The sequence below is a fragment of the Ranitomeya imitator genome, chromosome 5 (genome assembly GCF_032444005.1).
Source record: "Ranitomeya imitator isolate aRanImi1 chromosome 5, aRanImi1.pri, whole genome shotgun sequence".
NCBI lineage: Eukaryota > Metazoa > Chordata > Amphibia > Anura > Dendrobatidae > Ranitomeya > Ranitomeya imitator.
The window spans coordinates 2559780-2579511 of record NC_091286.1 but is presented as its reverse complement, the minus strand read 5'-3'; the positions used below and the strand labels follow the sequence as shown (position 1 = coordinate 2579511).

The following is a 19732-nucleotide window of genomic DNA, read 5'->3' as shown; positions in this document are numbered from 1 at the left end:
GGTGCTCATTGAAAAAAGCCAAAGTCCAACACGATATGCAAAAACAAAAGGGAAAAAAAGAGCACTCACCATCCAAATGAATTCTTAGTCTTTATTGTGGCATTAAAATAACAGCAGGGTCCCACAGGGAGAACAGTAGTGTCAGGAGACGACGGCCGTTTCGCGCTGCCACGCTTCTACGGGTCAGACTATTGTTCTCTGTGGGACCCTGCTGTTATTTTAATGCCACATTAAAGACTAAGAATTCATTTGGATGGTGAGTGCTCTTTTTTTCCCTTTTGTTTTTGCATAACATACTGATATGGAACCTAGATTATTAGCCCCAAGGACAGTGCCGATAATGTCTGTAAAGCGCTGTGGAACTAATGGTGCTACATAAGCGAGTAAAATAAATAAATCTATATTCTCCATGTGTTGGAATCGGAGGTGTATACGCTATATGTCCAATATTTGGTCTAGTAGCGAAAGCAGCCGTGAACTCGTCCATTATTGCCAGTCAACAGCGTAATTGTCCTGATGATTGGAGGCAACGGAGCGCTGCATGTGACAACTTGGTAAAAACAGGTTGATACCTCTGGGATTCCCCGACTGGTTCCCTGACACAAAGCAATATGTTTAACCCTTAATATCAGCTCTGGGATATCAGTACGTTCCCATCTCCTCTGTACATGTCTGTCACTATTGGTTTGTTCATTGTAACTCCAATTTAGGTTTTGTATGTGATGCCTTCCTATGTACAGCACGATGAAATCAATGGTGCTATAAACATACACAATAGTAATGTTTCTTTGGATTACTTTGCAGCATTGGTGTATTTGTAAATGCAGTAATAACAAAAAAAGGTTAATAATGATAATTCAGCGTGATCACTTCGAAAGCAAACAAGTCTCCAATGATAGGAGTCACACGTTAACTTCTGTTTTTTTTTGGGAGGGGATGTTGGCTAATCTAGCTTAATTCTACCTAAAAATTAAAGTCTATTTGGCTATAAACATTCCCTGAATAACCTGGAGTATATTTATTATCTTACAGCATTTTTCACATTCCATTCGAAAAAAGAAAATGGATTCTTCTCTGTGTGAATTCTCTGATGAGCTTATTTATTTCATTGTAAAATGTTTTTCAGATACAGCACATCAAATTGTCTTCTCGCTTATGTGACTTCTCTGATGCTTACCAAGATGTGATTTGTCTGTAAAGCATTTCCCACATTCTGAGCATGAGTACGGTTTCTCCCCTGTGTGAATTCTCTCATGTTTCACAAGATGTGATTTATCTGTAAAGCACTTCCCACACATTGAACATGAATACGGCCTCTCTCCTGTGTGAATTCTCTCATGTATAACAAGGCTAGATTTACCGGTGAAACATCTTCCACATTCTGAACAGGAAAATGGTTTCTCGCCTGTGTGGATTCTCTGATGCTCCTTGCGTTTGGCATTGGTAATAAAACATTTCCCACATTCAGAACATAAATATGGTTTCTCTCCTGTGTGAATTTTCTCATGTGTGACAAGATTTGATTTTGATTTAAAACATTTCTCACATTCAGAACATGAATATGGCTTCACTCCAGTGTGAGTTCTCTCATGAATAACAAGACTTAATTTACCTGTAAAGCATTTTCCACATATTGAACATGAATAAGGCTTCTCCCCTGTGTGAGTTCTCTCATGGATAACAAGACTTGATTTATCTGTAAAACATTTCTCACATTCTGAACAAGAAAAAGGCTTCTCTCCTGTGTGGATTCTTTTATGTGTAACAAAATTCGATTTATCTCTAAAAAGTTTCCCACAATCTGAACAGGAGTACGGCTTCTCTCCTGTGTGAATTCTCTCATGTATAACAAGTTTTGATTTTTCCATAAAACATTTCCTACATTCTGAACATGAATATGGTTTTATCCCTGTGTGAATTCTCTCATGTGTAACAAGACTTGATTTCTTTTTAAAACATTTCCCACATTCTGAACATGAATACGGCTTCTCTTCTGTGTGAATTTTCTCATGCTGAACAAGGCCTGATTTACAAGTAAAACATTTTCCGCATTTTGAACAGGAGTATGGCCTCTCTCCCGTGTGAATTCTTTTGTGTGTAAAAAGAACTGAGATATAAGGAAACCATTTGCCACATTCACTACACTGAAACCTTTTACCTCCTTTCTGACTTGTAGTTGTGGTAATATTCTGTGATTGGTAGGAAGGTTCCTCATCAAGGGAATTATAGGATAGAGTTGTAGATTGAAGTTCTGGATTAAGGGTATTGAATGTTTCTTCTGAGGTATGCTGCAGGATATCTTCATCTTCTACTTTATTATAAAGCGTTAATTTGAAACTTCCTTCAGAGTTCTTACAGGAATTTTCTGTTAGAATTAAAAAAGGATTTCATGATTTTATTTTTTAATCACAAAGCAGACTAATTCAAGATTTAAATATATATTTTTCTTAACCCCCTTAACACCGTTTTCCCCTTCCTGACGAGGACATAGTTTTGAATTCTGACGTGTCATTTTAGGTCGTAATCATTCTGGAATGCTTCAACATATTCCAGTGATTCTGAGAGATTTTGACACATTACACATTATGTTAGTGATAAATTTAGCTCGATATAATTTGCATTTATTTGCGAAAAAAAATTAAATTTGATAAAAAGTTAGAAAAATTCACAATTTTTGAACCTTGAAATTGTATGTCTTTATAATATATAGTCATACCACTAAAAAGTACCATTTTTTTGAATGATAAACACACTTTTTTCCTAAAATTTTTTTGGGAGAAAATGGGGATGCATCTTATAATCCGAATGTAGCTGGAAAATAGGAAAACAATTTTTTAATAAAATGGTGGTGTGTCTTATAGTCCGATTTCTGTAGCTTTCCAGGGTGGGGTGGCTTCAGTGGAGCCGGGTCGCTGCCGTAGGGAGAAGAGATCTCAATCTGCGCATGCGGCCATTTTCCTGAGGTTCATCGCACTGAATACAATAGAAGTGGTTACAGACTAAATTTTCTTAAATCCCAGGGCTTGCTGCAGCCTCGCACCGCCGAACTCACCCTCCTGCCCGCCCGAAGCCCGCAGCATCGCCCCACTCTGGCTGCAGCCAAATATCTGCAGCAGAGAACTGGCCTCTTTGGACCCTGCTGCACTGCAGTCGCCACCCCCAGAAAGCTACAGCAAAATAGGACTATAAGACACGCCAACATTTTATTAAAAACATTTTTTTCCTATTTTCCACCTCAAAATTTGGAGTGCGTCTTAAGGTCCGCTGCATCTTATAGTCCTAAAAAATACGGTAATTTAAAAAATATATATATCCGTCACCAGGTTTTCACTACCTCATTTGAGAGCATCATAATGTAGTAAAAGTGACACGGATTCCAGCGATGTATCACTTTGCTTATTGGGTGCAGTAGTTGTGATATAGTCAGAGTAGGAGGCCTCAGAAAGCCGGCCCGGCCAAACCCCGATTACCAGCTTTCTATATACATTGTATACCAACAGTAAGATGCTAATCAGTGCTGCACGCGGCAGCTAGTCCGCAGGGTCTCAGCCCAGATCTCATGCTCCCAACAGATTACATAGAAAAAAGCTGCTGACATATTCCACATGTTAACTTTACATCACCGCCATTTTTCACACATATATTTATTTTTGTTGTTAGAAACGCAGAAGGGTTAAACATTTAGCAGCAATTTTTCCAACTAAATTTACAAACATTTTCATTAGGTACCACTTCACACTTAACGTGACTTTTGGGGCCTATGTCAAAAAACCCACAAAAGTGACCTCCTTTTAAAAGTGTATGCCTCAGTGTTAGGGCTGGCGGATCGCACTAAATATAAATGAAGATCAAGTGCGATCACAACCCGGGGACCATCGTGCGGTGATGGAAAACCGCAGCTAGTGAGCTCACACTATAAAGACTCGCAGTGTGAACAGAGCGCCAAGTACCCGGATCTGTTACACCACAGAGCGGTACGAAGAAGAAAGCACTCAGAGCTTTACCGCTAGACGTCACAGGAGTAAAGCAGGAATGGCGCTAGTTGGGGTCCCTATAGCTGCCCCCCAGGGAACTCTAAGCTGCTGGTTGTGCTAACCGCACACACGACTTGAGCCGCCTGGAGTCAGGTGCTAAGCCAAGCGGGAGTTCCCACCCTACACTGCCTGCCTAGACGCCGCACACAGAGCCGTAACATATCCACCAACACACAAGACAAAAATGATCTCAGCACGCCCCAGGAAACCTTTTATACATTCCTCTTCAAGCCCAGTCACACAGGACCTTTCTCGTGGACCAATACGGAACTGCCACATCACCTGAGCAGCTGACGACTGACCACCAATGAGCGGTCACCACCTCACGAGCATGCTCTGTAGAGTGATTTCTGGACTTAGCCTCTGGGACGCCTGCTCGCCGCTGCCTATTGCTAGTTACTATAGCTTTGGCTGGGGAGCCTGCAGTAACCAAGCGAACAGCACAAGTCTGGGAAAGACGCTGAGACTGACGTCTTTGCTGACAAACTCCCACTGCACCGCAGAGGCAGGCAAGGCTTGAGATCTACCCCGTGCAGCTGGAGAATCCTGGCACCTAACACTCACGTTGAGATCTACCCCGTGCAGCGGGAGAATCCCGGCACCTAACACTCAGGTTGGGATCTACCCTGTGCAGCGGGAGAATGCCGGCACCTAACACTCAGGTTGGGATCTACCCTGTGCAGCGGGAGAATGCCGGCACCTAACACTCAGGTTGGGATCTACCCTGTGCAGCGGGAGAATCCCGGCACCTAACACTCAGGTTGGGATCTACCCCGTACAGAGGGAGAATCCCGACACCTAACACTCAGGTTGGGATCTACCCCGTGCAGCGGAAGAATCCCAGCACCTAACACTCACGTTGAGATCTACCCCGTGCAGCTGGAGAATCCTGGCACCTAACACTCAGGTTGGGATCTACCCCGTGCAGCGGGAGAATCCCGGCACCTAACACTCAGGTTGGGATCTACCCTGTGCAGTGGGAGAATCCCGGCACCTAACACTCAGGTTGGGATTTACCACTCCACCGAAACTGACGTGACAAAAATTACTAATGACATACTCACAGCCAAAGATAACAGAGTTCTCCATCCTCCTCCTCCTTGACCTGTCCTCTGCTTTCGACACAGTCGATCACTGCATACTGCTACAGATTCTTTCTTCCCTTGGCATCAAAGACCTTGCCCTGTCCTGGATTGCCTCATACCTTTCCGACCGCACATTTAGCGTTTCCCACTCCAACACCACCTCCTCATCCCACCCTCTCTCTGTTGGAGTCCCTCAGGGCTCTGTCCTAGGGCCCCTACTTTTTTCCATCTATACTCTTGGCCTAGGACAACTCAAAGTCCCACGGCTTCCAGTATCACCTGTATGCAGACGACACTCAGATCTACCTCTCTGGCCCAGATGTCACCTCCCTGCTGTCCAGAATCCCAAAATCCTAAAACTCAATGTAGACAAAACCGAACTCATCATCTTTCCCCATCTCGCATATCCCCCCCTACCTGATCTATCTATTATGGTAAACGGCATCACGCTCTCTCCCGCTCCTGAAATCCGCTGCCTCGGGGTAACTCTCGACTCATCCAAACTCTTGCCACCTCCTGTCGCCTCCAACTCAAAAATATTGCCAGAATCTGTTCCTTCCTCAGCCCACAATCTACCAAAACTCTTGTGCATGCCCTCATCATCTCCCGCCTCGCCTACTGCAACACCCTCCTCTGTGGCCTTCCCGCTAACTCTCTTGCACCTCTCCAGTCTGTCCTCAACTCTGCTGCCCGGCTAATCCACTTCCCTCCTTGCTACTCCCCTGCTTCTCCCCTCTGCGAATCCTTCCACTGGCTCCCAATTCCCCAACAAATCCAGTTCAAACTACTAACACTGATCTACAAAGCCATCCACAACCTGTCCCCTCCCTATATCTCTGAACTAATCTCACAATATCTTCCCTCATGTAATCTCCGGTCCTCCCAAGACCTCCTCCTTTCCTCCACACTTATTCGTTCCTCACACAACCGCCTCCAAGATTTCTCCCAAATATCCCCCATCCTCTGGAATTCCATGCCTCAATAGTCCGACTATCGACCACCCTCGGCTCCTTCAGACGGAACCTGAAAACCCATCTCTTCAAGAAAGCCTACAGCCTGCAATAACCATTCTGCCGCCTCACCATCGCCAGAGCTGCCGCCTCGACCCGACATTCTGTCTCTTCCCCACTATCCCATAGAATGTAAGTCCGCAAGGACAGGGTCCTCTCCCCTCTGTACCAGTCCGTCACTGTAAATTTGTTTACTGTAATCGATATCTATAACCCTGTATGTAACCCCTTTCTCATGTACAGCACCATGGAATTAATGGTGCTATATAAATAAATTATTATTATTATTATTATCTGCCTCATTATAGGGAATCTTCCATCTGAATCAAGTATTTCAGAGATTTACACGGAAACCCTGGTGCAAGTGCTCAGCGGAGAATAAATGTGCGCCGAGCCTTACTGCGATCTTTGGGAGGCAGAATGAAGAAATAAACAGCAGGTGAAGAATTGGTTTTCTTTATTTTTTACCCTGTTTCTCGTGCGGTATAAGTGTTTAGGCGACTTTCTTCGGGTCGGTGCGATTACAGTGAGATCCGTTAGCTAGTGGGGATCTCATTGCAGCTCAGCTGGGAATGCAGCCTCAGTGACCGCAGGTAACCTCTATCACGTCACCCCCGGTCACGGACGCTGCGCTCACAGCAGCAAATTCACCAGTGGTTCTCAGTCTGGACGGTCGCATCTTGGCACTGTCCAGGTTGAAAACTATTTATCCCTAAACATGGATTACGGAACAGAACAACTGACAGGTGAGGGATATGGCTGTTTTTTAATTTTGTTTTATTACAGGAGACGAGGACTTCGGTGGAATAAGTGTTAGATGAGTATAACTGTGTTTGTTATTTTTAAATAAAAATGGAAAATTGTGTTTAGTCTTATTTCAAATAAAAGACTTTATTCTGGCTGTGTCTTTATTTACCATATAACTATAGGATTAGTAATGGATAGGGGTCTTATAGACGCTTCTTTATTACTAAGCTGTGGGCTTGATGTCACCTGACAATACAAAGACAAAACCTCGCTCCAGCACTTTGCGGCTGTATGGATCCTAAAAACCAGAGTCCAGGCTGGGGATTGGGACGGTCTCATCAGATATTGCCTTACCTCGTCAGGAGCAGATCATATAGATGGCTGTGGGAAGCCACAGAAGACAAGATGGAACAGAAGTGATTACCGAGCCCAGAAGCCAACAGAGACCGGACAAGGCCTGATGATGGCACGTACTACGGCACAGTGGTGATGGACAGTGGCCGGCCAGCGCCACAATCTACAGGATTCCCCCACTGTGCTTCGTGCAGTTGGGATTCGTATGTGTATAGAGGAGAGGGAGTCTCTGAAGTCCAACTGGCCATGATTACCGATGTGCTGCTATGTATAGCCATTGTATACAGCCATTATGACATCCCAGTGATATCACTGTAAAATAGTCATTATTACACGCCTGTGATATCACTGTAAAAAACCATTACACGCCTGTGATATCACTGTATAGTCATTATTACACCCCTGTGATATCACTGTAAATAGTCATTATTACACCCCTGTGACATCACTGTATATAGTCATTACACCCCTGTGATATCACTGTAAATAGTCATTATTACACCCCTGTGATATCACTGTAAATAGTCATTATTACACCCCTGTGACATCACTGTATATAGTCATTATTACACCCCTGTGACATCACTGTATATAGTCATTATTACACCCCTGTGATATCACTGTAAATAGTCATTATTACACCCGTGACATCACTGTATATAGTCATTATTACACCCCTGTGATATCACTGTAAATAGTCATTATTACACCCCTGTGATATCACTGTAAAAAACCATTACACGCCTGTGATATCACTGTATAGTCATTACACCCCTGTGATATCACTGTAAATAGTCATTATTACACCCCTGTGACATCACTGTATATAGTCATTACACCCCTGTGATATCACTGTATATAGTCATTATTACACCCCTGTGATATCACTGTATATAGTCATTATTACACCCCTGTGATATCACTGTAAATAGTCATTATTACACCCCTGTGATATCACTGTATATAGTCATTATTACACCCCTGTGATATCACTGTAAGTAGTCATTACACACCCGTGATATCACTGTATATAGCCATTATTACACACCTGTGATATCACTGTATATAGTCATTATTACACGCCTGTGATATCACTGTATATAGTCATTATTACACGCCTGTGATATCACTGTATATAGTCATTATTACACCCCTGTGATATCACTGTATATGGTCATTATATCCCTGTGACATCACTGTATATAGTCATTATATCCCTGTGACATCACTGTATATAGTCATTATTACATCACTGTATATAGTCATTATTACACACCTGTGATATCACTGTATATAGTCATTATTACACCCCTGTGATATCACTGTATATGGTCATTACACACCTGTGATATCACTGTAAAAAACCATTACACCCCTGTGATATCACTGTATATAGTCATTATTACACCCCTGTGACATCACTGTATATGGTCATTATATCCCTGTGACATCACTGTATATAGTCATTATATCCCTGTGACATCACTGTATATAGTCATTATTACATCACTGTATATAGTCATTATTACACACCTGTGATATCACTGTATATAGTCATTATTACACCCCTGTGACATCAGTGTGTATAGTCATTATTACATGCCTGTGATATCACTGTATATAGTCATTATTACACCCGTGACATCACTGTATATAGTCATTATTACACACTAGATGGTGGCCCGATTCTAACCCATCGGGTATTCTAGAATATGCATGTCCACGTAGTATATTGCCCAGTCACGTAGTATATTGGCCAGCCCACGTAGTATATTGCCCAGCCACGTAGTATAATGCCCAGCCACGTAGTATATTGCCCAGCCACGTAGTATATTGCCCAGCCACGTAGTATATTGCCCAGTCACGTAGTATATTGCCCAGTCACGTAGTATATTGCCCAGCCACGTAGTATATTGCCCAGCTACATAGTATATAGCAGAGCCACGTAGTATATTGCCCAGCCACGTAGTATATAGCAGAGCCACGTAGTATATTGCCCAGCCACATAGTATATAGCAGAGCCACGTAGTATATTACCCAGACACGTAGTATATTGCCCAGCCACATAGTATATTGGCCAGCACAGAGCCACGTACTATAGAGACTTTAAAAAAAACACAAAAAAAACAATCACCTATAGCCCGTTGAAGTCCTGCTATACTCACCCTCCGCCGCCTTTCTCGCTCCTCGCCACGCTCCCGGGACCGCTCCATTGCAAGCGGCAGCTTCCGGTCCCGTCCCAGGGCTGGTGTGCGACAAGGACCTGCCATGACGTCATCATAGGTCCTGCTCACACCAGCCCTGGGACGGGACCAGAAGCTGCCGCTTGCAATGGAGCGGTCCCGGGAGCGTGGCGAGGAGCGAGAAAGGCGGCGGAGGGTGAGTATAGCAGGACTTCAACGGGCTATAGGTGATTGTTTTTTTTTTATTATTTGTAACATGACATATTTTTACTTTTGATGCCGCATAGGCAGCATCAATAGTAAATAGTTGGGGACACACAGGGTTAATAGCAGCGTTAACGGAGTCCGTTACACCGCGGGCCGTTACCGCTGCCATTAACCCTGTGTGAGCGGTGAGTGGAGGGGATTACGGAGCGGGCGCCGGACAGTGAGTGCAGGGGAGTAGGGGAGGGACTAATCGGACTGTGGGCGTCACTGATTGGTCGCGACAGCCATGACAGGCAGCTGTTGAGACCAATCAGCGAACGAATAACCGTGACAGAAGGACAGACAGACAGACGGAAGTGACCCTTAGACAATTATGTATATAGATCTGTGACATCACTGTATATAGTCATTATTACACCCGTGATATAACTGTATATAGTCATTATTACACCCCTGTGATATCACTGTATATAGTCATTATTACACCCCTGTGACATCACTGTACATAGTCATTATTACACCCCTGTGATATCACTGTACATAGTCATTATTACATCCCTGTGATATCAGTGTATATATTCATTATTACACCCGTGACATCACTGTATATAGTCATTATTACACCCCTGTGACATCACTGTATATAGTCATTATTACACCCCTGTGATATCACTGTATATAGTCATTATTACATCCCTGTGATATCAGTGTATATATTCATTATTACACCCCTGTGACATCAGTGTATATAGTCATTACACCCCTGTGATATCACTGTATATAGTCATTATTACACCCGTGATATCACTGTACATAGTCATTATTATATCCCTGTGATATCACTGTATATAGTCATTATTACATCCCTGTGATATCACTGTATATAGTCATTACACACCTGTGACATCAGTGTATATAGTCATTATTACACCCCTGTGATATCACTGTATATAGTCATCATTACACCCCTGTGACATCACTGTACATAGTCATTATTACACCCCTGTGATATCACTGTATATAGTCATTATTACATCCCTGTGATATCACTGTATATAGTCATTACACACCTGTGACATCAGTGTATATAGTCATTATTACACCCCTGTGATATCACTGTATATAGTCATTATTACATCCCTGTGATATCAGTGTATATATTCATTATTACACCCCTGTGACATCAGTGTATATAGTTATTATTACACCCCTGTGACATCACTGTATATAGTCATTACACCCCTGTGATATCACTGTATATAGTCATTATTACATCCCTGTGATATCACTGTACATAATCATTATTACACCCCTGTGATATCGCTGTATATAGTCATTATTACACCCGTGATATAACTGTATATAGTCATTATTACACCCCTGTGACATCACTGTATATAGTCATTATTACACCTCTGTGACATCACTGTATATAGTCATTATTACACCCCTGTGACATCACTGTATATAGTCATTATTACACCCCTGTGACATCACTGTATATAGTCATTATTACACCCGTGACATCACTGTATATAGTCATTATTACACCCCTGTGATATCACTGTATATAGTCATTATTACACCCCTGTGATATCACTGTATATAGTCATTACACCCCTGTGATATCACTGTATATAGTCATTATTACATCCCTGTGATATCACTGTACATAATCATTATTACACCCCTGTGACATCACTGTATATAGTCATTATTACACCCCTGTGACATCACTGTATATAGTCATTATTACACCCGTGACATCACTGTATATAGTCATTATTACACCCCTGTGATATCACTGTATATAGTCATTATTACACCCGTGTGACATCACTGTATATAGTCATTATTACACCCGTGTGACATCACTGTATATAGTCATTATTACACCCGTGATATCACTGTACATAGTCATTATTACACCCCTGTGATATCACTGTATAGTCATTATTACATCCCTGTGATATCACTGTACATAGTCATTATTACACCCCTGTGATATCACTGTATAGTCATTATTACATCCCTGTGATATCAATGTATATAGTCATTATTACACCCGTGACATCAGTGTATATAGTCATTACACCCCTGTGACATCACTGTATATAGTCATTACACCCCTGTGATATCACTGTATATAGTCATTATTACATCCCTGTGATATCACTGTACATAATCATTATTACACCCCTGTGACATCACTGTATATAGTCATTATTACACACCTGTGACATCACTGTATATAGTCATTATTACACCCTTGTGACATCACTGTACATAGTCATTATTACACCCCTGTGACATCACTGTATATAGTCATTATTACATCCCTGTGACATCAGTGTATATAGTCATTATTACACACCTGTGACATCAGTGTATATAGTCATTATTACACCCCTGTGACATCACTGTACATAGTCATTATTACACCCCTGTGACATCACTGTATATAGTCATTATTACATCCCTGTGACATCAGTGTATATAGTCATTATTACACACCTGTGACATCAGTGTATATAGTCATTATTACACCCCTGTGACATCACTGTACATAGTCATTATTACATCCCTGTGACATCAGTGTATATAGTCATTATTACACACCTGTGACATCACTGTATATAGTCATTATTACACCCCTGTGACATCACTGTACATAGTCATTATTACACCCCTGTGACATCACTGTATATAGTCATTATTACACCCCTGTGACATCACTGTACATAATCATTATTACATCCCTGTGACATCAGTGTATATAGTCATTATTACACACCTGTGACATCACTGTATATAGTCATTATTACACACCTGTGATATCGTCTCCTGGAATCTCCTCCTTCACATCACTCATACATGGCCGATCACCCATTATCTGCTCTTCTTCATCGATTACTTTAATATCAGTCAGATCTCTAACCTAAAGTCACACATATAACAATTACAAGAACCCCCCAAATATAGGAGTTATGAGCCCCACATAGCGGTGTGGGCTCAGCTTCTTCTACCTTGTGACACAGAGGAGCCGGACCACCCTCCGGGGGGATTCCTGCATGGAGTCCATCTAAAGGAACCAGCGAGACAAGAGCCAGTGACGGATGGGGGCGGCATCCCGGGGACGCTCCCTCCGTACACTGCGCACCGGCCAGGAAAGCCTCCTCCTCCTCTTCATCTACAACCTCAACTTTAAGGTCAAAAACATCTTCATCCTAAAAAATACAAGAAAAGTGTGAAAAGAGCAGAGAATCAATGACTGATGGCCCCGGGGGCGACACGATCACCCACCTACCTGATAATTCACAGGGAAATGCTCCTCTGGGGCGTCCTGAGAATAGCGAGGGGCCGGACATCTCTCCAGGGGACACACTGCAGTGTATTCATCTGTGGGAGACACACAGCGTCTGCAGGACCCCCATATATCTACATACCACACACAGCGTCTGCAGGACCCCCGTATATCTACATACCACACACAGCGTCTGCAGGACCCCCATATATCTACATACCACACACAGCGTCTGCAGGACCCCCATATATCTACATACCACACACAGCGTCTGCAGGACCCCCGTATATCTACATACCAAAGCCTGCAGGACCCCCGTATATCTACATACCAGAGCCTACAGGACCCCCGTACATCTATATACCAAAGACTACAGGACCCGGTATATCAATATACCGAAGACTACAAGACCCCCTATATCTATATACCAAAGACTACAGGACCCCCATATATCTACATACCAGAGACTACAAGACCCCCGTATATCTATATACCAAAGACTACAAGACCCACGTATATCTACATACCAAAGACTACAGGACCCCGTATATCTATATACCAAAGCCTACAGGACCCCCGTATATCTATATACCAATGACTACAGGACCCCGTATATCTATATACCAAAGCCTACAGGACCCCCGTATATCTATATACCAATGACTACAGGACCCCGTATATCTATATACCAATGACTACAGGACCCCGTATATCTACATACCAAAGACTACAGGACCCCGTATATCTATATACCAATGACTACAGGACCCCCATATATCTACATACCAAAGACTACAGGACCCCGTATATCTATATACCAAAGCCTACAGGACCCCCGTATATCTATATACCAAAGACTACAGGACCCCGTATATCTATATACCAAAGCCTACAGGACCCCCGTATATCTATATACCAATGACTACAGGACCCCGTATATCTATATACCAATGACTACAGGACCCCGTATATCTATATACCAATGACTACAGGACCCCGTATATCTACATACCAAAGACTACAGGACCCCGTATATCTACATACCAAAGACTACAGGACCCCGTATATCTATATACCAATGACTATGGGACCCCCATATATCTATACAGCAATATGCAGAAGATTGGGCACCAATGGTGAAATTTACTGCTATTGTCAACAGTTAAGCAAAGTGAAGATGAAATGATCTCTACAATTTACAGTTACAGAACGCGTGTGAAAGACTTGGGTATACTAACAGATCACAGACTGCACATGAGTCAACAGTGTGATGCAGCAGCAAAAAAGGCAAATACAGTTCTAGGATGTATTAAGAGAAGCATAGAGTCTAGATCACGTGAAGTCATTATTGCCCTCTACTGCTCCTTGGTCAGACCTCATCTGGAAACTGGGTCCAGTTCTGGGCACATTGAACTTGCTCCAGTTTTTCTGTTTTTTTTTTCAGAGAAGAGCGACCAGGATGGTGAGCGGACTGCAAATTATGTCGTACGGGGAACGGTTAAAGGATCTGGGAATGTTTAACTTGCAAAAAAGACTAAGAGGAGACTTAACCCCTTTACCCCCCGAGGGTGGTTTGCACGTTAATGACGCACCAATTTTTACAATTCTGACCACTGTCCCTTTATGAGGTTATAACTCTGGAACGCTTCAACGGATCCCAGTAATTCTGACACTGTTTTCTTGTGACATATTGTACTTCATGATAGTGGCAACATTTCTTTGATATTACCTGCGTTTATTTGTGAAAAAAATGGAAATTTGGCTAATATTTTGAAAAATTGCGCAATTTTACAACTTTGAATTTTCATGCCCTTAAATCACAGAGCTATGTCACACAAAATACTTAATAAGTAACATTTCCCACATGTCTACTTTACATCAGCACAAGTTTGGAAGCAACATTTTTTTGTTAGGGAGTTATAAGGGTTAAAAGTTGACCAGCAATTTCTAATTTCTACAACACCCTTTTTTTTTTTTTTTTTTTTAGGGACCACATCACATTTGAAGTCACTTTGAGGGGTCTATATGATAGAAAACACCCAAGAAAACACCCAAGAAAACACCCAAGTGTGACACCATTCTAAAAACTGCACCCCTCAAGGTGCTCAAAACCACATTCAAGAAGTTTATTAACCCTTCAGGTGCTTCACAGGAATTTTTGGAATGTTTAAATAAAAATGAACATTTAACTTTTTCACAAAAAAAATACTTCTGATCCAATTTGTTTTATTTTCCCAAGGGTAACAGGATAAATTGGACCCGAAAAGTTGTTGTACAATTTGGCCTGAGTACGCTGATACCCCATATGTTGGGGTAAACCCTTGTTTGGGCCCACGGAAGAGCACAGAAGGGAAGGAGCGCTGTTTTACTTTTTCAACGCAGAATTGAATGGATTGAGATTGGACATCATGTTGCGTTTGCAGACCCCTGTTGTGCCTAAACAGTGGAAACCCCCAATTATAACTCCAACACATCCCTAATCCCAACCTTAACCACACCCATAACCCTAACCACACCCCTAACCCTAATCCCAACCCTAACCACACCCCTAACCCTAATCCCAACCCTAACCACACCCCTAACCCTAATCCCAACCCTAACCACACCCCTAACCCTAATCCCAACCCTAACCACACCCCTAACCCTAATCCCAACCCTAACCACACCCCTAACCCTAATCCCAACCCTAACCACACCCCTAACCCTGACACACCCCTAACCCAACTGTAAACGTAATCCAAACCTTAACCCCAACTTTAGCCCCAACCCTAATGGGAAAATGGAAATAAATTTTTTTACTTTATTATTTTTCCCTAACTAAGGCGGTGATAATGGGGGGCTTGATTTACTATTTATAGCGGGTTTTATGTTTGGCAGCCATCACACAATAAAAGACGCTTTTTATTGCAAAAAATATTTTTTGCGTCTCCACATTCTAAGAGCTAGAATTTTTCCAGATTTTGGTCCACACAGTCATGTGAGGTCTTGTTTTTTGCGGGACGGGTTGATGTTTTTATTCGTACCATTTTCGGGCACATGACTTTTTTCATCGCTTTTTATTCCGATTTTGTGAGGCAGAATGAACAAAAACCAGCTATTGAATTTCTTTTGGGGGAGGCGTTTATATCGTTCCACGTTTGGTAAAATTGATAAAGCAGTTTTATTCTTCGGGTCAGTACGATTACAGCGACACCTCATTTATATCATTTTTTTATGTTTTGGCGCTTTTTAACAATAAAAACTATTTTATTGGAAAAATAATTATTTTGCATCGCTTTATTCTGAGGGCTATAAATTTTATTGTTTCCCTGATGATGCTGTATGGCGGCTCGTTTTTTGCGGGACAAGATGACGTTTTCAGCGGTACCACGGTTATTTATATCTTTTTGATCACGTATAATTCAACTTTTTGTTCGGCGGTATGAGGATTTTTTTTTTACGATGTTCACTGAAGGGGTTAACTAGTGGGGTTAACTAAAAAACATTTGTGGGGAAAATATGATTTTCTTTTATTTTTACAGTCTAACGTTATAAACTTCTATGAAGTATTTGGGGGTTCAAGTTACTCAACACATCTAAATCAGTTCCTTGAAGTGTCTAGTTTCTAAAATGGGGTCACTTTATGGGGTTTCCGCCTTTAGGCCATCAGGAGCTCCCTAAACTTGACATGGCGTTTGCTAATTCTGCATTCAAAAAAGTCAAATGGTGCTCCTTCCCTTCCGAGCCCTGCCGTACGCACAAACAGTAGTTTTCCCTCCACATTTTGGGTATTGGTGTACTCAGGAGAAATTACGCAGATTTTATGGGGCATTTTCTCCGGTTACGCTTTTGAAAATAATAAAAAAAAAAAAATGGGGCAAAATACAATTTTGTGGGAAAAATTAGATTTTGTATTATCACGGTTCAATATAATAAACTTCTGTGAAGCACCTGGGGGTTTAAGGTGCTCACTACACATGTAGATAAGTTCCCTGAGGGTTCTAGTTTCCAAAATAGTCACTTTTGGGGGGTTTCCACTGTTTAGGCACATCAGGGGCTCTCCAAACGTGACATGGTGTCCACTAATGATTCCAGCAAATTTTGCATTCAATAAGTCAAATGGTGCCCTTTCCCTTCTCAGCCCTGCCGTTCTCAAAAAACATTTATTTTAAGATGACGATGTCCAGTCAGGCGCAGGAGAGGAATTATAAATTACTGACACGCTGGTATAGGTGTCCCGTCCTTCTCCACAGGATTAACCCGAAGATCTCGGACGCCTGCTGGAGATGTGGCTCTGCCACGGGCTCTATGCTTCATGTCTGGTGGTCCTGTGGTCCCCTGCAACCCTTCTGGAACTCAGTCTTCGATGCCTTTCATTTGATGACTGGGGTCCGCCACGAGCCCTCCCCCCAAATGGCACTACTGTCCCTGATACCCAGTTCGATAGCTTCCGTTAAAAAGGGGATCCTGAGATTTTGCCTCATAGCTGCTAGGGCAGTTATTCCCCGACATTGGAGGTCCACTGGGGTCCCCTCCACGGAGGAATGGATAGCTGAAATGGATAGATTACATCGTCTAGAGTTGCTGGTGGCGGGTGATGGTGATGCTGCATATGTCCAGGGACGCACCTGGTTCCTCTGGCAATCCTTCAAGGAAAGCACAGGGTTCCTGACTTGGCTGCGTACATACTCATAATTCTCAATACGTGGGCGTATACATTGCTGGGTCTCCCTTAATCCCCCCCTTCTTCCCCTCCCCCCCCCCCCCTTTTTTTTTCTCTCTCTCTTCTTCTCTTTCTTTCTTTTTCTCCTATCTCTACAATTGCTTTTCTCACAGGTTTTGTATCCTGTATCCATGTCCCGAGGTGATTCTCAAGATGAGAAGCATGTACCCTTTATGTGCCAGAGTCCTTGTTCAACTACACTTGTGCTGTGTGCTCAGAGGCGTAATGTATAGTTCTGGACATTGTAATGATTCATTTTATTGTTCTTCCTGTTTAAAATTTCAATAAATATATTTACTGGAAAAAAAAACAAAAAAACATTTCTTTCCCCCCACATATGGGGTATCGGTGTACTCAGAAGAATGTGGACAACACATTTTATGGTGCAAGTTCTCCGTTTACCCTTGTGACAATGCAAAATTTGGGCCTAAAAACATTTTGTGTGAAAAATTTTATTTTTATTTAGGTTCATGGCTCAACGTTATAAATTTCTGTGAAGTACCTGGGGGTTCATGGTGTTCACAACACATCTAGATGATTTCCCGGAGAAGCCTAGTTTCCAAAATGGTGTCACTTTTAAGCGGTTTCCACCATTTGGGCACATCAAGTGGTCTCCAAACGAGACATGCCATCCGCTCATTATTCCAGCAAATGTTAAATTCAAAAAGTCAAAGGACGTTCCTTCCCTTTCGAGCCATGCCGTGCGCCCAAACAGTGATTTTCCCCCACATATGAGGTATCGGCATGCTCAGGAGAAGTTTTATGGTCTATTTTTTCCTGTTATCTTTACTAAAATAAAAAAAATTGGATCTAAAGTAAATTTTTAGTGAAAAAAAGCTAAATGTTAATTTTTTCCTTCGACATTCCACCAATTCCTGTGAAGCACCTGAAGGGTTAATAAACTTGAGGGGTGCAGTTTTCAGAATGGTATCACTTAAGGGTATTTTCTGTCATATAGACCCCTCAAAGTCACTTTAAATGTCAGGTGATTTAAATAAATGCAAGTCATATCGAAGAAGTTTTGCCATTGTCATGAAGTACAATATATCATGAGAAAAGTCTCAGAATCAGTGGGATCCATTCGAGCGTTCCAGAGTTGTAACCTCAGAAAGTGACAGTGGTCAGAATTATAAAATTTGACCTGGTCAGGAAGGTGATTACAGGCTTCGGGGTGAAGGAGTTAACCCCTTTTCAACATCGGGAGTAAATTTACACCGATGTCAGTCTCCCTCCCTTGAACAGCTGACATGTGCCCGTAACGGCTGCAGGGAGAATTGCGATCCACCCCACGGCTATTAACCCGTTAAATGCTGCTATCAAACTCCAACAGCATCATTTTAACAAGCACTTCAGGCAATCATGCTGAAATCCACCGATCAGTGACCCCTGTCACGTGATTGCGGGTCACCGGTGGGTTAGCATGACAACCAGAGGTGTCCTGGAGACCTCTATAGTGGTCACTGCCGGATTGCTATGAGTGTAGCCTGGTGGTCCGTGCTCATAGCAAGTGAGGTATTCTGCTACATACAGGCGATCTGATCATCGCCTCTATGTAGCAGAGCCAATCAGATTATGGCGTCTTCTAGCCTCCCATAGAGACTGTTGAAGCATGCCAAAAGTGAAAATATAAATAAGTTTTTAACCCCTTCACCCCGAAGCCTGTTTTCACCTTCCTGACCGGGCCAATTTTTACAATTCTGACCACTGCCCCTTTATGAGGTTATAACTCTAGAGCTTCATTGGATCCCAGAGATTCCGAGATTGTTTTTTCGTCAAATATTGTACTTCATGATAGTGGTAATATTTCTTCGATATGAACTGCGCTTATTTGTTAAAAAACGGAAATTTGGCGAAAATTTTGCAATTTGCAAACTTTTTACTTTTTATGCCCTTAAATCAGAGTCATATCGGATTTCTCAAAATTTACAAAACCATTTTAGGGACCACATCACATTTGAAGTGAGTTTGGTGGGTTAATGTCACTGGAAATATCCAAAAGTGACACCATTCTAAAAACCGCACCAGTCCAGCACACTGATCAAAGTGAACCAATGGGAGAAATCTCCTATTGCTGACGACTGCGCATGCGCTCGCCATTTTCTTCCC

General features: G+C 42.3%; 1 protein-coding gene across 7 annotated transcripts in view; it reads right to left on the bottom strand.

Annotated features, from left to right (window-relative positions):
- Positions 1 to 1079: 1079 nt before the first annotated feature.
- The window catches only part of LOC138681009 (zinc finger protein ZFP2-like), a 55398-nt gene continuing 36745 nt past the window's right edge, over positions 1080 to 19732 (bottom strand). For all 7 annotated transcript variants that reach the window (XM_069768194.1, XM_069768193.1, XM_069768189.1 and 4 more), the window contains 4 exons: positions 12928 to 13019; positions 12647 to 12847; positions 12450 to 12558; positions 1080 to 2365 (listed from right to left, as the gene is read on the bottom strand). In XM_069768194.1, coding sequence (XP_069624295.1) covers positions 1137 to 2365; positions 12450 to 12558; positions 12647 to 12847; positions 12928 to 13019 — 1631 coding nt within the window. In that variant the 3' untranslated portion in view covers positions 1080 to 1136. The remainder of the gene's footprint in view (positions 2366 to 12449; positions 12559 to 12646; positions 12848 to 12927; positions 13020 to 19732) is intronic.